Genomic DNA, 26,304 nt, shown 5'->3' with positions numbered 1-26,304 from the left:
ATTTTATCAGAAAGTTTACTTTGGAATTTCTTGGGATGAGAGTATATTTGACCCTTAGTTGCTTAAAGTAAACTTAGGAGTGTACCATATTTTGTGCTAGGATTCAATTAGAACTCCATATATAAAACATGATTAGGAAATCTATATTTTATGCATCCATGCAAAGTGTGGGTGGAGTACCCCATTAGGTGACCAACCCCGGGCATTGGTACGTATAGTGTGCAACTTCTTCTCCGATTTAACCTAGTTCGATAGTTTTGCAATCACTAATTCTTAAACAGCACATAACTGTAGTTCTTAAGTTAGATAATCAACTGCGATGTTAATTATGGCAGAGAAGGTAAGACCATTATTACTTGTTCACATCTCTTGCAAAGAAATATTCCCGGAACTTCTTCGCTGTTCGGGATCTGAACACACCACGTATGTTGCCAAACTTCGCACACGGCGCAAGCGATCATTCGCTCACCATCGTCTTCCTTGGCGCCGCAAGCGCAATCCACCACACGGCCGCCCTCCGCCCCGCATTCGTACGCGTCCCGTGCGATCGTTCCTTGCTCTCGGATGCTGCCTTCGAACACGAGCCTGTGTCCCACTTCGACAAGCCCGAAGATCATCTCCGACCCGCTAGTGTTCAGATTGACGATGGATTCCGCGACGAAGCTCTTTAGTCCCCAATACAATTCCTGGAAAGTCCGTTCCACCTCGACCTTCAGCTCGTTCACGGTGGCATTTTCTTTCAGTACAATGCATTCATAGGGTGGCATCAGCTTAGTCTTCCATTCGCAACGGGCAGTGTCCCTCAACAAAACCGTGCAAAATAGTTTGAACTTTCCTCCCAAACCAAGCTCCAATTTGGATGGCAAATCTCCAACATATTCTTTGATAAGGTATCTGGAGTCCAAGATGATCCTCGCCGCTAGTGATACGTTGTCGCTAATGCAGGTGTTGGTTCCCAGCTCACGCTCTTTGAAGATGCGCTTGTAAACGCAAAACATGTCCTTCATGAGTTGAACCCTAGTGATCTTGGATCGAGTTCTGAGATTCGAACTGCTCGTGACTGAACCTTCTGACTCTACACTCGCTTTGGACACGTCCTCCAAGCAGTATTCTAGAACTTTTGTCACAGGGTTCAAACTCCGACGAACCAGGTATTTCCCCACGACGTGGTTCCCGAGCGATTTCAGAACAAAGTCCAATAGCCCCGTGTCGCCGATGTAGGCACGGGCGGCATCCCGGACTTCCTGCCTTGAGATCCACCTGAACTCGGCTCTCTTTAGGGCCTCGACAATCACTCGGGTCGCCATCTCGACTCGCTTCGGTGACCATCTGCACGCGGTCTCCAGAAGGAAGCCCGGACTGTAATACGAATCGACGAAGTTTGATTTTGGGACGCGGGTCGTGAGCTCCAACATGAAATGGAAGAGGTCGCCGAGGCCGACCAAGGTACGGTCCAACAGTGATTGATACCTCGAGGAGATCAATAGCACGTCATGGCCGGAGTTTCCCAAGTGATGGATAAGTAGAGTTAACGGCATGCCTTGAATGGCTTCTATGGCTTTCTTGTACATGGGAAGAGTGACGCCGTAGCTTCCTCGGCCAAATTTGTAACCCCAGCGACCGAACCATGGCTCGCCATAAGCTAATCCATGAAGTAACCTCAGCTCCATGCCTCTTTTATTGGATACGTCATTCAAACTCACTTTCCTACCAAACAAGAGAGAACAAAAGTTTTCATGCCATGGCTTGATAGTTGATAGGTTATTTCATTATCAAACGAACGTTTATCAGAGGAAACGTTGTAAAATTAGAAGAAAGTTCTTTGTTAAATGTTCATGAGTCGAATTCTTTGTAGATAAATCGTATTATGGTCAAGCGCTGCAATAAGTAGGCATATGATAGAGCAATGGCTTGAAGGAAATGAAAAGATAAATGAGCTGCGACAATCCGTACATATTCGAGACCAGCAATACTCATCCATCAAAGATTTGCTTCGAATGAGCGACATATGCACGTAAGAGCGTTCATAACAAGAGTTCAATTGTAAAATGAATTTTGAAGGATTTAAAATTTTTACTAGATGTTTCGAATTTTAGTGTCTTTAGCATTTCTCTTTAATTAATGGCGCTAGCATACAACTGTGTGCATCTATACTTAAAAGGGACTTAATTACTATTCATAGGAAAGGACTATAGATGCGCAGATTGATAATGTGCTAAAGTTGCATTTAGAATCTTTTCGTTTTAAAGAAAAGGCAAGTTATTGTTTTTGAATGGGTAAAAATTCTTCTAAGGAAGAACATAACTTGATAATGCTTCATTTATTGAGACCTCATCACATCGAGTGCATATACACACCAATTCACATGGTTTTCTAGGATCGAAAGGAATAGATAATCAACAGGCAAACCTTGCTTTTAAACCAGTACACAATCGATCCCAAAAGTCCATGATCTGGAAGCCGGGCAAGTCCGAACCCGATTCCAACCCGTTAATGCACATCAAATGTCCGAACCCGTTCGAGTGGAAGACGCCATGCATGGTGTGGCCGTGTGCTTCCATTAAGTTCAACTTAACTTTCATTGGATTTGCATTAATTGAGTCACCTTTGAAGATCAATGAAGCAGGTGTTATGTCCTTGGAGAGCAACAAGAAGTGATACTTCTTGTTGCAAATTAGATGTTGACCCCAGCCTGAACCGCAAGTATATCAGTAGCAAGTATATAAGTATATTGATATACAAATTCATCAAGTGAAGATAATAAACACGGAACTGACTCAACAAAATTACACATACAAAGGAAAAAAATTACGATTTGCATCCTTTGATAATGTATTTGTCATTAAAGATTTATTCTTGTGAATATGGCATCCAAGTCTTACTAATTATGCTTGTATCATAGGTTATGAATTGTAATTTTTTCCCATAGTCTCATGTGTCTCTGTAATTCTATTGAGATCAACAAATAAAACATAGATTCATATCCATGTTGAGATGAGAGAGGTATACTCTAACTATCATTAAACGACATAAGATTCAATTGGTCCCTTGGTGATCGGCCGTACGGAATAATGATGAACAAAAGAAAGGACCTATGCTCCAGTTTTATCTCATTGGAGCAGAGAAAAAAATTACACTAAGGTAATTGCAATCTTTACTCTAAAGCAATCAAATTTTTTTTTTGGTAAGGAAAGCAATCAAATTTTCTCTACGTGCAAGACGAAAACTTGAGAGAAGTTAATGAGCACATTAGAAACACGAACATCTAGTAAGTCAAAACTCATAAATTATGTGAGTCTCTCGTGGAGTTCATTATTGTGATAAATCCTATGATTTTTCTAAACTTAGGTGGTTTCCAAAATCGTCGATTTATTCTTGTCCACTCGCATATTTAGGAGTATATGAAACCAAAATAGAGTTCTTAAGGGTATTACCTACGTATAAGCAGTGCTTGCAGTGATGGCTGAGCGAAGCCTCAATTGGCTCTTCAATCACGTAAAGCAAGATATGAAGAGGTGGCTGGCGATTGATCTCGAGCTCAAACGACCAGCATGGTACTCCAATGCATGAGCTGCTCTCAGATTGCCCTAATTCAAGAAGTGCCTTCACATTCTCAAGAAACGACCCATCAAACTCAATTGGGTACCCATTTTCTCCGAATGTCTTGAACCTGAAAACCCTCTCTCCCCTCTTCCTCTTCTTGCATCCCATCATGTCCAAATGAGACATGTTGAGGAGAGAGGCATGTGGAAACCGGCTAGAAGTTCCTTGAAGACTGTAAAGGCAAACGAGGAGGAGGATGCTAACATATAGTCTGCTTTTTCTGCTCACACACAAAGTGCCTAGAGATTAAAAATGTGGGGATGACCCAGATGAGGCAATGACTTAACCGAGTAAGAACTCATCACTATTTGCATGATTAATCAGAATATGATTCCTCTTGCAAATCTATCGCAACTTCACATGGAATGACCGGTCTTGCGATCTCTTTTAAACAAGAATTAGAGGCTCCATGCTTGTGATTTATCGATAGTGCCTCCGTTAACCACTAGAGCATAACTTTGATCGTCCGCCAAAGTCTACGCTCACCTGAGCTAAGTTGGTTTTAACTAAAGTGGAAATAAGAGAAATGCAACATGTCCTGGCCAACTACCTTGAGAGATCAATTCATCTACCCAAGAATTGCCCGGCCTTCTTCTGAGAACTGAACTTGCTTCTTTGTACTTCACATATTTAAGAAGTGAGTTACGGAGAGGGGCACAACAACTCGTTTGTGGATTAGTTCAACACAAGAATGAAACATACAAAACAAACAGAAAAAAACCACAAAACTTCAATGATATAAAACCTAGATCCGATTTACTTCTGTGGAACCTCTGTGTCTCAAATATGTCCCTCTAGATAATTGACAGATAAGCGATAAATTTAATATTCCAAATTTAACCACGTCACACCACAAATCTGTAAAAATGTCTTGACATTATTAGGAAAATCACGCAACCCCACTCGCTGAACCCTTAACCACCCCCCCCTTTCCCTTGTTAAAATGCACATGTGAGTTGTATTGGAGAAGTCTCGCATAAGATAATTGGTATGGTGTGATGCAATTAATATATCATACTTGGCCCATAACTCATCAACTCAATTTTTTTAGTGAAGGTGGGTCCAACTAGATATATTGACAGGCTCGGACTTCGGATTTCTCTTGGTGATCTCCCTAAGTGAAGGAATTGGACTTCTGCTGCGCACTCCCAACTAATGGTATAAGAGCTGATGGTAGATTGGTGGGCCTCTAATCTGTTACAGTGTTTGGTGAATATATCAAGGAAGGAATCAGGTGACCAACACGATTTTCGGGCGATGGGCGTTGTGGTGTAGCAACGTGTGCCTGATGGTAAACTTTATGGTTTGGTCTAGAGAAAGAGACTAGGGATGAAGTTGAGTGTTGATGGAGATTCAAGTGGAGATATCTTGTCATAGAAGGACACATGGATTAAGGGGGAGTAGACCTGACACTAAGGTCACACATGAGGGGAGATTGTTAAAATGCACGTGTGTGTTGTGTTAGAAATCCATATTTTATAATTGGTGTGGTGTGAAGCAGCTAATATATCCTAGTTGGTCTATAACTCATTGGCTTGAGTTTTTGAGTAAAGGTGAGTCCAAATAAAAATGTTGACGGGTTCGAATTTGGGCTCCTTCTTAGCGATCTCCCCAAGTAAAGGTATTGGACTTCTGTTTCACGCTTCCAACATCTCTCTCTCTCTCTCTCTCTCTCTCTCTCTCTCTCTCTCTCTCTCTCTCTCTCTCTCTCTCTCTCTCTCTCTCTCTCTCTCTCTCTCTCTCTCTCTCTCTCGTACGCGCGCGTGTTAAGGAACACAGCATAGAGGCAGCTAATCTGTGGGGTGGCGACCATTGGAACACATCATATCAAGTGACCTTAGATATGATTGCCTAAGGTCAGCAATCTCTGATATGAGAGAGAGAGAGAGAGAGAGAGAGAGAGAGAGAGAGAGAGAGAGAGAGAGAGAGAGAGAGAGAGAGAGAGAGAGAGAGAGAGAGAGAGAGAGAGAGAGAGAGAGAGAGAGAGAGAGAGAGAGAGAGAGAGAGAGAGAGAGAAAGAGAGAGGCACATGCAAAGGCGGAGACGGAGGGAGGCTTAGTATTGGGGGTGGCAAGGTCGTGGCTACAACGTTATGAGTGCTATCAAGTGGCCTATGATTTGGTCGTTGCATCAAGATGGGGATGATGATGCACAGGGAGGAGGTGGTGGCATGCATGGAGGAGGAAAAGGAACTCGGGGACAAGAAAGAAGGAAGAACAAGACAAACGAGAAGGGAAGAGGAGAAATTGAAAGAAGGAAAATAAAAAAAGAAAAGAGGGAAAAAAACAAAAAAATAGATGAGAGAACTCATTTTAGCCATTAAATTTGACTTGGTTGATGCTGTTAGGAGCACAGAACAAAAATTTGATACCTTCATCAAGAGAGATCGTTAAGAAGGAGCCTAAGTCCGAGCCTATCAACATATCTAGTTAAAATCACATTTACTTAAAATTTTAAGCTAATAAATTATGCGCCAATTAAGATGTATATTAACTGCTTCACACCACACCAATTTTTTGATGTGGAATTTATCCAACACAACTCACACGTGCATTTCAACAATCTCCCCCTTACACATGAGCTCAATGTTAGGTCTGCTCCCCCTTAAACCATGTTTTTTTTTTGTTTTTTTACATAAACATATCTCAACTTGAATCTCCATCAACGCCCAACTTTATCCTTGGTCTCTTTTTCCAGATTGAACCATGAAGTTTGCTATCGGGCCCACAATACTACACCGCAATGCCCACTGCCTGAAAACCGTGTTGGTCATCATATTCCTTCCTTGAGATATTCACCAAACACCTGAACAGATTAAGGGCTTACCAATCTAGCATTGACTCTGATACCATTTGTTAGGAGCGCGTAGCAAAAGCCTGATACCTTCATCTGGGAAAATCACCAAGAAGGAGCTTAAGTCCGAGTCCGTCAACATATTTTCACTTAAAAGCTCAAGCTTATGAGTTATAGGCCAACTAGAATATATTAACTACTCCACACCACATAAATTCTCCAATGTGAAACTTCTCTAATGTAACTCACAAGTAGATATCAATAGATGTATTATCCCTCTAGGGTGAATTTAAGATGTAAATTCACCTCTAGCGATTTATCCAAAGGATTCTGATTTGTGCTTTACAAAAATACGTGGGTTTTGAACAAGTGAAAAGTACACTGGACGTTCCCATTTATTTATTCCCTTTCTAGCTAAATCTCTAAAAATGTAATTTTGTCCCTAGCCGAATATTTAAGGAAATAAAAATGGTATCATAATAACATAAAAAAGAGTTGAAAACAAAATTATTTAGTTTGGTGCTTACTTATACTCCTTTTGTTTCGTGGAAAATATGACATTTTTGGAAATTATTTTTCAAGAAAATGATAATATTTTTCGGTATTTTATTGAAACTCGAAAATGAACTGGAAAATATTTTCTGTCATTTGGTGTGGAAATTCTGATTAGATTTTTCTCAATAAATATACATTATTCGGGTGCTAGTAACTTGTGTATGACCAATCGGGAATCGGGTATGGACACCAGAGTCTTGGGTTCGACTTTGATGGACCTTGACCTAGGAGCCGGAGATCGGGCATAGGCACCTAGGTCCTAGGCCCGGCCTTGATAGACCGAGGTGTGAGCACTGGGTACTGAGCCTGGCCCTGATGGACCCAAGCGAAGGCACGGGGTTTCGGACCCGACCTCGATGGACTCGGGCATGAGCACTGGGGTCCCAGGCCTTAACCTTGATAAACCCTGGCTCGGGCACCAGGGACCCAAGCCTGAGTGCTGAGGACCCGAGCATGGCCTTTGTGGACTGAAGCTCAAGTGCCAAGGACCAGAGTTCAAGTGTCAGGGACCCTAGCACGACCTTTATGGACCCAGGCTCGGGTGTTGAGGATCCAAGCTCGGGTATTGGGATCCTGCGCTCGACCTTCGTGGACTTAGGCTCGAGTGCCAGAGCATTGAATAGAGGCATCAGGGCTTCAAGCCCAGGCTTGACCTCGATGGACTTAGGCACGGGCGCTAGGGTCCTAGGTACGGGCACTGGGGTTGCGAGCTTGGCCTTGATGGACCTGGGCCTGGGCACCGGAGACCTGGCCCTGAACGCTGGGGACAATGTTGGGGTTTCCGTGCTCAAGCGTATAATTTCGAGTCCAAGCACCAATATCTATTCATATTTTAGAAAATGATTTCTGATTTTATAAAGATGAATTTAATTTCCTGAATTTAAGCATAGGTTTTCCGTTACATTTTCTATTGACTCATTTTCCTAAGCGAACCAAATGTCAAAATATGATGAAAATGTTTTCCTCGGCTTCGTTTATTTCGTGAAAAATAAATGATTTGAAAAATATCTTCCTAAAATAATCACTTAGTCAATAGAAAATGCTTTCATTATTGACAATATATCATGTCCAAACATTTTGTGGACGATGAAAATATTTCTCATCCATCCATTTTTATAAGCGATACAAGTGATCGTTTTTAGGAAAATAATTTTAAATCATTCATTTTTAGCGAAACAAACGGAGCCAATATGTTTTGTTTTGAGATAAACTTGATCGGAGAGAGAACTCAAGGCGAGGCTGTAAAAAATTGCAGGCCAAGCAGTGAGACTCAACGTCAAGCCTAAAGAGCTAATAAAAGTATCTTTCCAAAGTTGATAGGGTGGGTTAGGCCCCAGTCGTTCTCAGGTTTATCACTCGATCGGCCCCTCGAGTTTGAGTGATTATCTTAACTATTAACGAACTTTCCGTTCCTTTTCTTTTCATTTATGCCATTGTTTATTTCTAATTCTAAGCATTTAAAAGGACATTCATGTCGAAGTATATTCATCTCTCTTTAACATCCTACTAAAATAAGGAACAAGATTTATATTAATATAAGTATGAGTATCTATCGATAAATTAATGTCCTTGCGAAACATTCTTATTAAAACACTTCTAGACCTGAAAGAGCAGCAATATTAACCTGATACAATACTTAATGAGCTTTTACTTTTACTATCGTGGAGATCATAAGCTTAAAATTTACTTAAATGAAATTATCGCAATATTTATAAAGATTAAAAAGTAAAAATACAATAGCATTCGGGAAAATGATTGAAACGAAAAGAAATTATAATATCTAGGAAAAAGTATAATTACGAAAACTTGTGAATAGTATCAAACGACTGATTTGAATTTGCTACGGGAAGCTAATGGATCAGATTGAACACATGGCCAACGATGAAATTACACATTGGTAAAAAAGTTAGATAATATTAATTTTCCTTGGTTAATAGCTTGAACTTTTATATAGTATTAATTTTTTTAAATTGCTATGAAAGTTAAACGTTTCACATTTGATGACTCGCATTTGGTTACTTTCATTTGTGAGTTCTCCTTTATTGTTTGAAACGAGTTTCAACAAGAATTCGCTAAATCTTTCCGTGGTACCCTGAGATTGCTCCAAATTCGCTCCACCTTCTCCTGTTCTTTCCACCTCAGCTTACGGTCTTGATGCACTCGTTAGCAGCAAAAGCCAAATCGACCCTTTTCGACGAATGCCCAAAACTCTTGCTCCCTCCCCAATCTAAATTAGTTCGCAAGAAAATTGTCGCTCTAGTTGCATTTCCACTGTTGGTTCCCATTATCTTGATGAAATTTCAGCTGGACTATCATGTCTATTATTAAGGTAAAATGTCCTGCTGATCATAACTTACTATTGCTAAAATCTCAACCAGTCGTCTTCTTCCAGTCCATATGGGTAATGGGTTAGTGTTCATCGACCTCTTCATGGCAATTCACCAATATATATTTGTTTGGTTTGAGTGATGCCTGCTTTCTTGGCATGTTATTCCGTGTTCTCGACAATGACCTTCACCTGTTTGAGTAAATGCCGCACCCAAAGGTCCAAACGCCCTTTCATTAGGTAGAAGAATTCGTGGAATTAAATCTTTAGCTATGCGATTTGGGTAAGTACGTGGCTTGAATGTAGAGAGGGTCATGGCATAGGCACTCGACGTTCATCAGCAGAGTGGAATTGTTGTGAATTTGATACATAAAAGATCTTATCTTAATTCTTAACATATGAATAAAACATACAGACACTAGCTTCTTACCATAAACAATAAGAAAGAGAACATTAACAGTTCGTGATGTTTCAGGTGCTGTTGCTGCTTCCGTTTGTGGAGCCAGGCACAAGCTCTCTCAACATGGCCACTACCTGCAACATGGTTAGCCTCTTGGAAGGGAAATCATCCACACACCGCAGTGATATCTCCATGTATTTCACCATCTCCTTCACTACTTCCGCTTCCGCTTCTGCTTCCGCTTCCTCCAGGACTTTGGTTGCCGATAGCAATCCCGGGTCTATGACTTCCATCTGCTTCCCTTCTCTCACCTTCATCTTCACCCACCCCACCAAGTTGGTGTCCCCAAAATCCTCCTTGTCGGTAGGGCGCTTTCCGGTCAGTAGTTCCAATAGGACGACGCCCAACGAATACACATCTCCTTTTGCCGTGCATCGGAAGCTTTGGTAGTACTCTGGTGGGACATAACCTGGTGTGCCGGCTAGCGTGCTTACACTTAGATGCGTGTCGAGAGCACTTATAAGCCGGGCCATTCCGAAATCAGAAACTCTTGCTTCCATATCTCGGTCCAACAATACGTTGCTTGATTTCATGTCCCGGTGTATGATGTGGGGGATGCAGTTATGGTGTAGGAAGCACAGTCCTTTCGCAGCCCCTCGTGCTATCTTTTTCCTTTCCTCCCATGTAAGTATTCTCCGATCTTGAGTTTTGACTCTCCCGTGAAGCATCTCTTCTAGGCTACCGTATTCCATAAACTCGTATACTAATAGCCTCTCCTCTCCCACCTTGCAGTAACCCAAAAGAGGCACTAGATTTTTGTGTTTGATTTTCCCCAATGTCTCCATCTCAGCCATGAATTCTCTGTCGCCCTGGTAACTCAATCTTATGAGTTTTTTTATCGCAACTTTTGAGCCATCTTTCAACGTAGCCTTGAACACTTCGCCGAACCCGCCGCAACCAATGAGGCTTGCTGCCGAGAAGCCATTTGTGGCTTCTATTAGCTGGGAGAACTTCAGCTTCCTCAGCTGTCTCTGGAAGGTTGCGACATTGATGCTCAGTGGCTCTTTCTCCTTGTCAATTTTCCATGTTGTGGCTGCATGTGCTGCTTGTAAGCTTTTCAGCATCTTCACTTCCTCTGCCTCTTTTCGTCTTGCACGCATTGCTACCCCCCATACAGTCAAAATACAGATGGAAGCAACGGAAAGTAGAGTTCCGAGGACGATGCTATTAGCCCACGATGCAGTCCCTGGCTTCGCTCTTCCTTTTGTGCCGACGCCCCCATCTGGGTTTGTTTCTGGTTCGTTATTCTGACATTCAGGTAACGGAACCCCACAAAGTCCTGGATTGTGTTCGAACTGGCTAGCAGGAAGTGTACTTAGTTGCCCTCTCTGTGGGATTTGCCCTGTTAAATCATTGTAGGAAAGATCTATCTGGACCAGGAAAGATAAGTTTGAGAAGGAATCAGGAATCTGGCCTTGCAGTCGATTGTGTGATGCGTCAAACACCCCTAAATCCTTTAGTCTGCCAAGCGATGAAGGAATTTCTCCAGATAGCTGATTGTGCGACAACTCAAGAACCTGCAGAGCTAACATGTCCCCAAACTCTTCTGGGATCTTCCCTCGGAGCTGGTTGTAAGAAAGGTCCAGGTATTCCACTGTCTGGTATCTTGTGAACATGCTCAGGATTGGACCTGAGTACATTCTTGTGAAGTCGCAATTTCTCAAGGTCGGCACTTGCAACAACCTTTCAGGTCTAATCCCGGCGAATTCCAGCAGACCTCCAACACCTTTGCATGTATTGCCCACGTTTCTTACGAATACGAGGGTGTTTCCAGAAAGAATACCAGTCAAAGCTTTTGCTCCGAGCTGCCTCCCCAGGCGTGGCGGTATTTCTCCTGTTAATTTGTTGCTGTTCAAGTCTAACCACACCAAGCTACTGCAATTTCCCAGCTCCCATGGGATCTGACCACTCAAACTGTTATTCCCCAGCTGCAGAACGGCCAATCTTGACAAAAGCGTGACCTCACGTGGGATTTCACCGGTCAGTTCATTGCTTGTGAGTGATATCCATTCAAGATTGCTGCAGTTGAACAGCTCTGTTGGGATTTCACCCTTAAGATGATTATTGTTAAGGATGAGATTCTTCAAGTTCTTACATTTTCCTAATTCTGGTGGGATTTCGCCTTCCAGGCCGTTAAACCACGCAATTAGCTGCTCCAGATTCTCAAGCATCCCAATCTCCGCTGGAATTGAGCCAGCTAGATAGTTCAAGCTGAAATCAATCTTCTTGAGCTGTGAGCATTGAGATAATTGAGGTGGGATTTTTCCGGTGATGAGATTGTCGGGAACTCTTAGCTCCTCGAGCGAGGCGGCTCCGGGACATAAATCAGGTGGTATGATACCTGAAAACTTGTTGGAACTGAAATCTATGACTCTCAGCTTTTTGCAGTATGAGAGGGAAGCAGGAAATGGCCCTGCGATGATGTTGTTGCTCAATAGCAAACTCTCGAGGGAACCAAGATTCCGAAGGATAGAATCTGGAAAGGGGCCTGATATGTTGTTGTTAGACAAATCAATGCTCTGCAACCATGAACATGATGAGAAAGATGATGGAATTGGCCCCGAGATGTTGTTAAAGGAAAGTGTGAGCTCGAGTAGCGAGTTGCATGCGTTTCCCAGCTCATAAGGAATCCACCCTGTAAGATGGTTGTGAGAGAGATCGAGTTTTTGCAAGCTAGCAAGTCGCCCAAATGAGCGAGGAATCTCTCCAGTGAACATGTTGTTTTCTAAATTCATTGTCTGGAGGCTGGTGCAGTTTGAAAAGGAGCTTGGAATGGACTCGTTGAACTGGTTGCTGGAAAGATCAAGTTGCAATAGAGAACCACAAGAATTCTCGATCTTCAGTCCTGAAATTGATCCGGTTAGATTGTTATAAGACAGGTCGAGAACCTGAAGCTTATCAGCATTTGTAAAGAAATTCTCGGGCAACGAGCTTGTTAAATTATTGAAAGCTAGGTTGACATCGATGAGATTGGGGCACTTGGAAAAGAAATTCTCAGGGACCAGGCCAAGGAGGCCTGCAAAAGAAAGGTCAAGATGTTTCAAACCATAGGGGAGCTGAAGCAAGGAGGTTGAATTGATAGCGAAGGAGTTTGATGACAGATTGAGTGCAGTTAACATATCTAAGGACCTCAGAGGGTCGAAAGACATCGTCCCTTCAAGACTCTGGCCGCTAAGATCAAGTTGAGTGACCCTCCCTGAGTAACATGTGACTCCATACCAAGTGCAAAGATTCTGATTGAGCCGCCACCCAGATAGCACTCCATTTGGGTCCTTCTGGATCATTTTCTTGAACAAGATCAGGGCTTCTGCATCCGTTTTCATGGAGGAAGTGCTCTGTTCGGCTGTGGAAACAGAGACAAGTCCAATGAGGATGAAAAAGACATGGTAGATTAGATGAATTGGGTTGGTCTCCATTGAAGAAGCAACTCTTCTGGAACACGTTTGAAAGAATGAGAGTGAGAGCGGCAGAGAAAGCAATAGTGGGTTTTCCAAGAGAGCAAGAGAGAGGGGATGTGTAAGAATGATGATACTTTGTTGGTGCAAAGCAGAGGAGGGAAGCTTTAGGAAAAGAAGGCAAAGAACCCTTCTTCCCTCCTTATATTTTTTTCGCAAATGCAAAAGGAGTGAACGTGCAGAGGAATAAGGAAAAGAGCTGGGGTTGAAATCGAGTGGGGGAGATGCACTGAGAGACAGAGAGAGAGTGTGTGTGAAATTTGAGCGAGGAGATTGATCTTGATCTGACTTTTGGTCAAAAGGATTTGCTGGGCTCCACAGACAAAGTCTTATGTCCAAGGATCCGTGCCTCAGGGCTTAAACCGAAAGTATGTGGGAGCTTGTAGTGCTTGATCCAAGACTCAAAAGAGTTGTACTCGGTCAGTGTCCTGTCAGTGAGCGTGAGAATGTCTTTCTTTTCGGTTCTAATCTTCAAGGCGTGAGTGACTGAGTGAGGGTATAAGAATGGGATGCTAGATACTTTGTGCTCGACTTTATGCTACAGTGGTCCTCCCCAACTCATATGGAGGAATGAGTTTGTCTCTGATTGGAGACATCAGTCATGCTTGTGTATGGAAAAACTATCATTTAACAAAAGCAAAAGGGCCTCTCCATGAAAAACGAATATATGGGTATGAGGGTCTTACAACTACTGTGTAGGACAGGGTGGAGAGTTCTGAGGTTTGATTATCCTCGGTTCCACGTGAGGATCAACTTTAATTTCGCGATCAGATCATGAAGCGATCCACTAAACACATATGATACTTCCCCAAGTTTGGCACTGTTGGAGATTATTTGGTGAGGGAGATGATGTTTAGGAGGTGTGGGGCGGAGCCCACATGTTGAAATTGGAGGGGGAATCAATGATCATGGAGCTCAACCAGTAAATCTGAAGCTGGATCGTTTGTCCACAGAAAATTAAAGTGGAAAAGGTGGGAAAAACTAAAGGAGAAGAGAATAATAATTATAATAATAATAATGTATCTGGGGAAAAGGCCCACAAGGAGGAACACCATCAATGAGCTCTGTTGTTAATGGAATTGGAGGTGATGATGCCTCCTCAAATGCTGCCTTTTCTCCTCTGTTCTAGCCCTAAAAAACTCTTTGGTTCATCGCAATCTCAAATCTTGACGTGAAAGTTTTCACTTTATAGCTGGTTTATGGGTCCACCTCTGGTTTTCTTTCTGGGAAACCCTCCGATGGAATTCATTGTCTTCTTTGGTAAATAACTATGAAATTCTTAGAATGGTCTTTGAGTGAGAATAATTTATTGATTTACAAATTAAAGTTATTCACTTCATGAACTATTTAAGTAAGAAGCTTAGCAAAGATAATTTGAGCCAAAAATCATGGAAATGAGTAATTTCTCCATGTCTATGGATTGTGCTTAATTTGGGATGAATTGTTAAGAATAGATTAACCAAATTATATAGTCACATCCCTTCTAAATAATTAGCGAACTAGGTTGGCATGTTCATTATCAAACTCACAACTACATTAACTATAGTAGTAATATGTGAAAATGGTACAAATAGTTTCTAAATTTTAGCCAACGTGTAATATCATCTTTGAATTTTTAATTCGTTTAATATGGTACTTGAACTATTCCTAAATATTTAATGTAGACCCTAACTTTTCAATTGTTCAATCTAGTCTGTCAACTTTATATAAAAAAGTCAAAAGTTTTCGTAGTTAAATTATTGCCCAAATTTTAAAAATTTTTTATGTTAATCTATTTCCTAAATCAACAAAAAGTATGTCTATCTTTTTATTACTTTTTTTTTTAACTTTTTTGTCTTTGTAAATATTTCAATAATTCCATTTAATAATATTTTTACTTATGATCTCTACAATAGTAAAAGTAGAACCTTTTTAGAGGTGTATTCGATTGATGTTCTTGCTATTTGAAATTTCTAATTTATAGATTTAACTAAATCTAATTAAGAAAACACGAAACACGACAACTTGAAATTTAATCTATCTAAAAATATTAGTACCAAGATTTTGATTAATATAAGTATGAGAAATATGTAGATAAATTGATATTGTTATTAAATATACTTATGAAAACGCTTATTTTTTTAAAAAGAAAAGTACTATGAATCCAATATAACTCTAAAGGACGTTATATTTTTACTATTATATTGCCCTACTACCCAAAAAAACCTCAAATTTTAGCTCTTATCTCAATTCTACCTTTTGTCATATAAAAAACTCTCAACTTTAGGTTCAGTACCAATTCTACTTCAAACTTTTTTTTTTGTTTCACAGAGAAATCACACTTTTAGATCCAGTTTCAATTTCACTCTAATTTTTTTGTCTAATAAAATATCACCAACTTTTATTTGAGTCCCAAATCTGTTTTCTATTAACCCTCTGTCAAAATCGCCCTTAGTGATTTTGCGCTTGTCAATCTCTTGTGCTTGAGAATGTTCTATCTCTTGTAATTGAAGAGCTCGCACTCAGGACACTCGAATAGCTCGTGGTTGGGAGTTTTTTATCTCTCAGTTGTCCACGAGAAATTTTGAACGAAGGATAAATTGAGGCAAATTTGTGACTCAAGTAAAAATTTGTGATTTTTTATGAGACTGTACAAATTTTAGGGTAAAATTGTGACTGGACCGTAAAATTGGGACAAGACCTAAAGTTTGGGATTTTCATAGGGGTGTACAAAGGAACCGAGAACCACCTGGAATCAGATCGAATCGACCCAGAATCGGTGGTTCCTAAGGGATCGGTTCCCGGTTCCAATAAATTGGAATCGGTGGGTATCGGTTTGGTTTCTAGTTCTAGGTGTGGAACCACCCACCCGCTCACTCGGACCGAACCGCTAATATTGTGTATTCGCATTTTTAGTATTTCGTCACCAGTAGCTTACCATTTTGCATCACATTCGGTGGTAATAATGTCAAGTAGGGAAATTGAGACGGGCACAAGATAATGATTGACCGTGGATCAACAGAAATTTGAGTGATGGATGAACTTGGACAAGCAATGGGTGGCTAGAGATTTGATTGCATTCGATTATCTACAAAAGTCGAAAAAAGTGCAACAAAAATGGTCAAAAGATATTTGAATGGAGAGAACTTTCAAGAAAGAATTGCGAATGGGCTGGTGAGATATTTGAACGGAGAGAATTTCAATAGATGGATTTGGTAACAAACTTTGACAAGAAAGATTGGTGGCAAGCGTTAATCAGTCAACCCCAAAAAAGGGAAAGAAAGAATTTTTCTTTCCAACTTGCAAGGACAAAATTGCAATTGATGTAGCAATGGAAGGGGAATTTTGATGGACAAAAACCAATATGGAAAGTTTGTATCGAATGGTACAGCTTGGGCGATCTTTTCATCCTCAATCCCAGTTTAAATTCCTCTCTAAATTGTCAGGAGGGGGATGGCAGCAAAAGCCGGTGTTGTTAGACTTGCGTCGTCGAGATTAGGAATGTTGGGAATAATTGGGTTAATGCCACTAGAGCCACAATAATGCTAGGAAACCTGCAAAGTATTAGTTAATGAAATCAACTAGTCTAATAATGCAGATGGAGGTCCATCGTGTGGAGCACTAGAAGTCGTTGGGTTTGCTGCAGGTGACTCGGCCAAGCAGAGATGTTGTGGCTGGGTGTCAAGTGAAGCTTGATGGGACTGGTTCCATGGAATTGGATTTGAGATGAAAAGATACTATAAAATCTGGGCTATAGTATGATTATGAAAACTCGTTGATAGTATCGAATGACTTATTTGACTTTGTTACGGAAAATTGACGGACTAGATTGAACAAATTGAAAAATTAAGAAGTAGATCGAATATTTAAAAATAGTTCAAAAATAACATTGAACGAATTACAAGGTCAAAAGATGACATTGAACATTAAGTCAAAATTGAGGGGCTATTTATGTCATTCTTCCTAATAATATTATGAAGACCAACTATTTTTATCTTTTGTTAAGAAAAGAAAAGAGGAATTGCTTGAGAAGGGTGTAAAAAAGATCAAATAAAATTCTCTGGAAGAAGAAAAAGATCAAATATGCACTTGCACCATCACATAAATTTAATGGAAATTAACATTTAATTCACTACTTTGCTGAATGCAATTCAGAGCGTCGTATCGCTGAAGCTTGTCTGATTTTTTTCCTGGCTATTCACAGTCTAGATGCGTCTTGAATAAGATTTATAAAAGCAAAACGATCAGATAGGATCGTTCATGTCTAGTTTCTTTGCAATATCATCGGATGATCAATTGGAACGAAGTACTCGAGGAACGATGCTAACGATATTAAGGGACATTCCGACGGCATTTAAGGTTCTTCAGAGTTTATACTGCTAGAATACTTGACAAAAAGACATTCGGCAGAAGCACTATCATGCACCCAAAGAAAAACACGAAACTTCTATTAAAAGGAGAAAAAAACTACGGCACTAATAAGAAAGCAACATGTGCTATAAGATTTACATACGTGTCCTTTCGATTTCTAAGAATACGAAAATGGGAAATTTTTTTTTTCTTAACTTTGGCATCTCTCTAATTGATAAAGAAAAGGAGGAGACAAATGGTGGGAGTAACATGAAAAAGTTGTCCACCCCTGGCGATGGCCGAGCTCATAAATTTTCGCAATTCACTCTTGTAACAATCACCCGTTTCACATGGGCCAAGTCCATAAATATCGATTGTCACGTATAATTTGTGACCTACCACTTTTGACATTTCGCTTTCTATAAGTTTTGCAGCTTTGGCAATGCGATAAATGCGCAAAAGCGTTTCCACCTGTTTAGCTTGCCTTCGACTCCACTCATATTTGTCTAAATATGGGAAAGAAAATTGCGATTTGTCAAGGAAATAAATCCGGGAGACTTGTTATAGGCAACAACTAAAACCTCGATTTTTGAACCGCAAATGGAGATGTTATGGTGGGTTATCGAATCAATCAATCATTTGTGCTTCCTAGTGTAATCTCGTTCCCATGGGTATTCGTGCAATCCAAATCGACTTAGCCCTTGTTCCACGGCATCGACGATTCTCGCAGATTTTTGTCACTCATTAGCGTAATACAGACAAAGAAGATGATTGAATTCCCCACTGATTGGGGGCCCCCTCTTATCATGACGGTGGATTGAAGTTTGACCGCAACAAAAGTCGTTGCCATCATTCGTTTCACGTAAGTTACTTTTCACTATGATGGTTCGGGCTGGCTCTTTTATACGATAATTGAGATGCAATTGGAGATTTTACCTGGTTTCCTTGCCTTGAACTTGACAAAATTTTATTGCAGCAAGAAGTTTACTTTAATGTGACAACCGCGTTCAGCGAAAGACAAATCAGAAGAGATGTTAGTGGTGATAAAAGATGAATCAAACCCTAATTTCTTTTTTTGGTCGGGAGTCAAACCCTGATTGAGTCACCGTGAAATGGTATCTTTTTGGCCAAAACTATAGTGTCGTATTGATCATATTTGGGCAAATTTAAAACTTAATTTTTGCAAAAGCCAAGAGATAACCTTTTGCTAGATTAAGTAGTTAGGGAGAAAAACAAGAAAGTGAAGGAAAATGTACTCGAAAAGTAAACGCCATTCATCTTTCGTCAGAGTTTATGGTACTTTGCAAAGATGCCAAGTTTAAATATGTCTTAATAATTTGGGAGTTAAGTACAATTTTGATCCTCTATTTTCCCATCATATGTGCAATTTGGACTCTTAGCTTTAAAAAATCAAGTTCCCCATTTGTTTCGCTTAATTTGTTCAATTAAATCAAGTCTATTTGCTAATCCATATTAAAATACTATTAAATTTGGTGATATAGAATTGTTGACATGATACATAACGAATATGTCGAGACAAGTGATAAAGAGAGAGCGTGCGGTAAAAGGAGTTGTCGTCCCCAACGACCGTTGGAGAGGGTCACTTGCTCCTACAAGAGTAAGGCACCCATTGTCAAAGGGCGCAACACCCCCGGTCTCTCTCTATCTCTCTCATTATTTGTAATGGTGATTGATGAAAGGACTAGGATAGATAAAGTCAAGGAGGTAGATGATTTTTCTAGCAAAAAAAAAAAAAGGAGGTAGATAATTTGACTGTATAAAAATAAATTTAAAGGACCATATCGCAAAAACAGTAAAATTTAGAGGACCAAAAATGAATTTATCCCCAAAGATGAAAGGATGAGATTCTGAACTTTTCACATCGCGTTGGTCCAAACATTTTAAACATCTATTAGAAAACTTCACAAAATGATCACCCTAAGATGATCATCTCATGGCCATTGAGAACGAATCAATCAGATGAAAAGATGGTTCTATTTCCCAATCTTTTTTACTTGCTCCTACGATTGAAAAAGATTGAAAAAAAAATCAGTCATTCACAACCGCCGATGAAGGATTGCTCGAAAAGCTAAGGATTAGTTACAAATTGAATGGATTCGGTCCTATACATATGCTTCCTTTGACGAGCCTTTGCATTTTTATCTACCGGTCAATTGTAAAAAATAATCGAGTAGATCAAACGGCAAAGAGATTCTTATCCACAATGGCTATGTGACTTTTTCCCATTGTTTTCGAAAAGGCAAAATCCTATGATTAACTTTTGCTGATTTTTATTCCGTGAATTTGGAGAAACGCGAAAGACCAAAAGAGGGGTGTGACTTTTGATGCTAATAGGAATCAAAAGGTATGACCAAATTGCCGTCCATGGCACGCCTATAGGCCCCTCTAATATCACTTCCTACTTATTGCAGCATTTTCTGCTTATTCCAAATGATTGGCTATGACCCCGAAAACAACAATACATGCAACTTTTTTGTCTATCAAATTCCAATTTTCACATCTTTCTCTCTTTCTTTCAATCTAGCATAGCAAACTATTACCTTGACATACAGTGATTCGTCGCATCGACGTAGGTAGAATTTAAATGAAGGATTGCAGTTTTTTTAACTTACTTGGCTTAATGGTTTGATCGATATTTCATATTATTGCACGCAAGAAAGAATGCCGTGTAATACATTAGTAAAAAATGGAAATAGTAAATGTCATTCTTTGGCCGAGATGAAAGATTCCGGAGTATTGACTATGCTAACGTGAACTTTTGAAGTCAGTTTTGGTTAGTGAGTATTTTAATTATGCTTTATGGAATTTGATTTTCTTTAAACACACTAAAATTTTAATTTATCAAAGGTCGTGACTTCTTGCTTTTGTGTATTTACATAACGACAATATTCAGAAAAGAATGTTTTCTTACCCAAAAGTAATTAACTTTTTTTTTATAGAGTTGTATATAAAGAAAGATAAGTTATAAGATAGTTAAAGAAAAGGAAATGGAAGCTGGTATTATTGGTTGGTGGAACTATATTTAGGGTCTTTTAAGGGTAAATTGAGGTAATTAATTTGTGAAGATATGAAACTCTTTGAAGTAATTAAGTCTAGAAGATTAGAATGAATATGAAAAATCCTCACATTCTTGGTTTAAGCATTTGCAACTTAATCATCTACTTATTCCATCCACCAAAGTCTGAACAGCGCAAAAGCCGTCATGCAAGAGCGTGCATGATGGCTAGCTTATTATTAGTCAAACAATACAAATTGAAACACCTCAAAATAACACTCTTAAAGGAAGGGTGAACATAATTACGATGTTCTATGATAGAAGGGACTAGCATTCATTAGGCATTAAGGTTTTACAATCTCAGAACAATCCATTCAACACATCTCAAGTTGAATGAACTTATCGAAGAAAATGATAATTCTTGATTAAATCTCCTCATCCCAGAGCTCTTCAGGAGACTTGTAAGGACCATCTGAGGATACAAATTCAAGTCCGGGGAATCCTTTTTTTGGCGGGATCTGACGAATTTTGTTCAATTCTTTATGCATTACGTTGCATCGCTGCTTGGCTTTAAGTTAACATTGTGCAGAACACTCGATGTATTGGACATAATGGAGCTTTGCTTTTGATTTGCTTGGTGAATCAAGGTTTCCCTATCCCTTCAAGTAATTATTTCTCGCTTTGATTATTGAGTGCTACGTTATTGCTTGCACGCCCACATGATCACCCATCATGTGTTAGTGGTTTAGGAATTAAATTGACCAAGACTGCTTGTAAAATATTTTTTAAATTAAAAGATAGGTACTGAAAGGGCGTTAGATTAATATAGCATAACCAAGTCCCCGTATCAATAAAATCTCTAGTTCGCATAACTAAGACATTCTCCCATATTTTTATTTGGGTTTCTAATTGAACCATAGTAGATTAGTGGCGACTTCAAAATAAATTAAATTGCATGTTTACATGATTAAACCCCCATGTTAACATCAAAATTTTGGCAACTCATTTAGTTATTTATTATATAGAAAATTAAGGATCAACCCCAACCCCTAAACAAGAAAATATCATTAATCTTTTACTTGCATGCTAGGATCATTTGCTTTAATAGTAATAGGCCCATATAAATTGCATTTTAATGGACTCAGGCAAGGGGGTTATGAGCTTAATTAGTTGGACTAAGCCCATAAAATGAAGAATAAGAACAAGCCCATTAGTCCTTCAAGTGGCCGAAATTTATAAGACGAGAGTGCCAAGTTGGAAAATTTGATTTATTAAAGCAAACTTGGGAAGCAATCAAACTTTATATTATCAATGTTTAAATCCTTTTGTATAAGAGAGAGGTTTCCTTTAGTTGAGTATATCATATACACCTTTAGTTCAAAATAGGAAAGTAATCTTACAAGAGACCTCATTCTTAAAGATTAGTTTTCTTGAGATTAAGGGAGGATTCAGAATTGAAAATGTTAGTTCATAATTGAGAGGTTGAACAATAGAGAAAAAGAGGCTTTTTACACATCCACAAGAAGAGAAAAGCAATATTTTTTTAGGAGGTTGAGTTCACAATTGAGGTGGCTGTACTCGGGCACCGGCGATTGAACCAACAACCCCGACCTTCCAGTAGCATCCCGGTGTCGCTTCTAGTAGCGAAATCAGCAGCCCAACAAAGTTCCAGTCCTAGGCGTATCTTGCCCGATCTATTCCAGCTTCTCCGGCATCACCATCAGCTTCCCGGCGTCCCTGCAATGCAACACCAATGCTAAATCAGTCCTCGCCAACTCCGCGAACCTTCACTGCCCTACAGTGAGCTTCGAGCATTGATCCAATAGCTCCAATTCTCGGCACCAATCTTGCGAGTTTAGCCACACGAGTCCTCACGCCGATAGTTGTGCCGATTACCCTGACCTACTCGCCGCTGGTCATGTTGGAAACCAATTTTCCAAATTAGGTAATCTCCTAAATTAAACCCAATTCGAATATTTGATTTTCTGATTTGGATTATTTGATTCTAACTTGATTTGGTGTGAGACTTTAGGCATTCCTCAAATAGGAAATTTCCTCTTTCAAATCGTTGGATATTTATGATAATTGGAGTTTTAATCTTTGAGACTAAAGATTGGATCCCCGATTAAATTTGTTTCCTATTTTGGCCGTAGTGAATATTTAATTATGTGGGGCTTACATATTATATGTCATCATAAAGGAACTTTCTTATTACAAAATAAAAAAAAATATTTTGCAATTAGGATAGAATGCATTAACCTAAGCTTCCTAATTTAAAATTGCCTATTTTAGTAATCATGTAGTACTTAGGAAAATACCTAATTTAGATTAGGATTTAATATAAATTATTTCCTAGTTTTAATTAGGATATCATCATGTAAATTAGGCAGTTTCGTATTTTAACTCATCAGAAAATCTCAAAAAATATTACTTACATATCTCGTATAAAATTTTTAGTTCTATAATAAGCGTGTCACATATTGCATGTCATTTCGTGAGCCACCTAATTTATCATTAGTGTCTAGATACAAACCACATAATGTAGATAGATTTAATTAATGATCGCATCTCATGTATTGCATATAGTTTAGTTTTCCGAAATAAGAAAAACCCCAAAAGAATCAATCGACATTGCATTTGGAAATCGTGTCTAGGTCATGCATACGTTGTTTGGTCTTTAGTTAATATTTTGCAGAATACTTGATGAATAGGACATAATGGAGCTTTTGGCTTGCCTAGTGTATCAAGGTTATTCAAATCCTTTTGCAATTTATTTATCGTTTTGTTTTATTGAGTTAAATTCTTATTTGCACACGCTCGTGATCATCCATCATATGTTAGCAGCTTAAGATTAAAATTGTCCAAGACTACTTGCAAAATATCTTTCAAAAAAAGAGAAAATTTATTAAAATGGTGTTAGATTTATCTAGTCTAATCAAATCTCCGTATTCATGAAATCTCTGTTTCGCAAAAGTAAAATATTCTCTCACATTTTACTTGGGTTTTCAATGTACCCACAATTAATTAGTGGTGACTTCTAAACGAATTATATTGCATTTTTTATTAATTAAATTAAAATCGTAAAGTTGTGATTGGTGTGGGCCGGGGATAGTCTGCGCTAAGTCTGTGCTTAGTAATTCATTAGCTTTCTCTTGGTGATTCACTTCTGGGAATGTTGCGACACCCCAAAGTTGAGATTGGAAGAGCCTACGCTAAGTGTTTGCTTAGTAATCCATTAGTTTTCTCTTGGTGGTTCACATCTAGGAAGATTGCAACGAATAAAAAATGAAAGAATGTAAATTTCTCAATGTACTAGACTTGATGATTCAATTAATATTTCTTATTACTACACACAAGAAAGAATACCGAGTACTATATAAGGGTGAGCATGATTCCAAGGTAGAACCTAAGAACCTAACCGGCAAGAACCTATAAAAGTTCTAAGGTATGCAGAGTAGGTTCCAAGTTCCAAAAATTGGGGAACCTATTTCGACGAGTAGGTTCGAGGTTCTAGGTAGGTAGAATTTGGCACCTGAAATCAGTAACCTGAAACCTTAAACAAGTTTTTTGTATTTTTTTTTTGGTCTATATCTTCGTATGATCCTGCGGTGTTCCATGACGTTAGATGATGAGTGTATAATCTTAAATCACTAGTCTGAGCTTTCATTTTATGACTTAGGCTGTGTTCGTTTGCGGAAAAATATTTTTCCGGAAAATATTTTCCGCGTTTTCCGGTGTTCGGGGGCGGAAAATGTTTTCCGTGGGAAAACATTTTCCTTCCCCACCCCCAAATCCTTCATTGTTTTGAGGAAAATGATTTCCTCTTTTCACAAAGAGGAAATCATTTTCCCTCAAAGTGAAGGCAAAATTACCCATGGGAGGGAAAATGTTTTCCGTGGGAGAGGAAGTTGATCGCCGGTCACCGCCGTTGGCCGCCCGTCGTCACGGTCGCCACCACCTGCCGGCCGCGGCCGCCACGGGTCGCCGGCCGCGGGTCGCTGCCGCGCCGCTGGTCGCGGTCGCCGCCGCTGTCGCCGGCCGCCGCTGGCTCGCCGGCGAAAAATATTTTTCGAAACTTTTTCATATTGGTCGCCGAACACCGGAAAATTATGTTCCGGGAAAATATTTTCCAGGAAAATGACTTCCGGGAAAATATTTTCCAAAAGGAGAATATTTTCCGCCAAACGAACGGAGCCTTATTAATGTTTCATATTCTTCGTGTATCTAAATATAAGTTGTGATCAATGGATCGTAACAGCAAGTGGTGGTCATTAAAGGTGATGATTGACCGTAATTATTCAATTAATAATACAAGTGGAATCTGGTAGATCCTAGAACCGACCTTGGAACCTGTAATAAAGTAGGTTTCAGGTTTCAAGGTATGTAAAGTAGATTCCAAGTTCCAAAAAATGAGAAACTTGTTCCCATGGGTAGGTTTCAGGTTTCAAATGAAACCTGTACGGAACCTGGAATCGCTCACCCTTAGTACTATATCAACATAAAATGGTGAAATGATAAAAGGAAATTCAATAGGATAGGAAAAATCTAGAGTGTCGCATATACTTAAAGTGAAATATAATAGCAATTTTAATTAGCCAGTATTTTATGTATGTTTCTTAAAGTATCATTTGCTTTGAACACACAATAAAGTAATTCATATGCTAGCATTTAACTTAAAACAAAAGACTAAATTTTATCAAAAGTCATGATTTTATTATTCTATATCATATAAATCGAAGAAAATTCCAAATAAGGGCCCGAAATATCCTCATTTTTTAAATAAGGGCCTAAAGTGGATCTTGTTTCAAATAAGAGTTTGAAGTGCTCTCATTTTCTCAAATAAGGCATCAAGTGGATTTTATTTCAGATAAACACCTGAAGTGGCCATGTCGGTCTTAAAGAAAGAGCATAACCTCGTCGACAGCGAGGACCTGGGTGAGGTGACCCTCGCCAGCAGTCGGCGAGCGCTTGTAGGCCCTCACCCAAGACTCGATTACTAACTTCGTCTAATTTGACTAACGAAAAATACTGACGTAAATTTTTTTAATATTTTATCTCTCCCACGAACCGTCCTACATGTCGTTAAGGTTAACTAAAGCACTAAAATGATGTCGTTTTGATATGAATCCTAATTTTTACACAAAATCTTAATTAAATTTGGTTAAAAAATAAAAAAAAATCCACAAAGAAGAAAAAAAAGCTAAAACTTATAAAAAGAAAAAGAAAACACACAAACAAAACCCAACCCTCCCGCCTGTATTTTTTTATTTTGTAAAAAATAGATTACTTTATTTTTCAATCTAATTCAACTAAAATTTAGGTTAAAATTGTCTTTAGACGAAAATGTTCTTCACCAGTCAGAATATTTAGCCAGCCGGCGAGATTAGACTCTTATTTGAAATTGCCATGACCACTTCAGGCCCTTTTTTAAACCGAGTTACATTTCATATTCTTATTTGGAATTTTCCCTATAAACTGATAGTATTAAGCAAAGAATGTTTTCATTTGACTATTAATTAAATAAAAGTAATTAAGTCTTTTTATATAGTTGTATAAAAAGAAAAAGAAAATTTATAAGAAATTTAAAGTGAAGGAAAAGGGAGCACGTAAAGCAGCCATTCAACATGAAATTTAAGGGGTTGAGCTCAGTCAAGCTCCTTGAACTTGGAAGGGCTTGGTGTATCGTCAAGTCTCAAAGTTTCGACAATGGGCCGTTTCAAATGGGCCATTGCCCTGCTCAAGGAGATGCACAGTACTCTCAAGTGTG

The 26,304-nt window shown here is 39.2% G+C and overlaps 2 protein-coding genes across 2 annotated transcripts; both read right to left on the bottom strand.

Moving 5' to 3' along the window:
- Positions 1-326: 326 nt before the first annotated feature.
- LOC115670643 (PHD finger protein MALE STERILITY 1) lies at positions 327-3,729 on the bottom strand. Its single transcript, XM_030591960.1, has 3 exons — positions 3,435-3,729; positions 2,410-2,692; positions 327-1,707 (listed from the first exon to the last, which is right to left on the bottom strand). The coding sequence occupies exons 1-3, from the start codon at positions 3,727-3,729 to the stop codon at positions 327-329; spliced, it is 1,959 nt and encodes a 652-aa protein (XP_030447820.1).
- A 5,909-nt stretch (positions 3,730-9,638) lies between these two features.
- LOC115670714 (serine/threonine-protein kinase BRI1-like 2) lies at positions 9,639-13,390 on the bottom strand. The gene has a single exon (XM_030592049.2). The coding sequence runs from the start codon at positions 13,151-13,153 to the stop codon at positions 9,749-9,751; it is 3,405 nt and encodes a 1,134-aa protein (XP_030447909.1). The 5' UTR covers positions 13,154-13,390; the 3' UTR covers positions 9,639-9,748.
- Positions 13,391-26,304: the final 12,914 nt, after the last annotated feature.

Source organism: Syzygium oleosum, unplaced genomic scaffold (assembly GCF_021117445.2).
Source record: "Syzygium oleosum isolate NSW1041296 unplaced genomic scaffold, Sole_v2.1 Sole_v2.03, whole genome shotgun sequence".
NCBI classification, from domain to species: domain Eukaryota; kingdom Viridiplantae; phylum Streptophyta; class Magnoliopsida; order Myrtales; family Myrtaceae; genus Syzygium; species Syzygium oleosum.
Note: the sequence above shows the minus strand (reverse complement) of the source record. Positions and strands in the feature narration are given on the sequence as shown.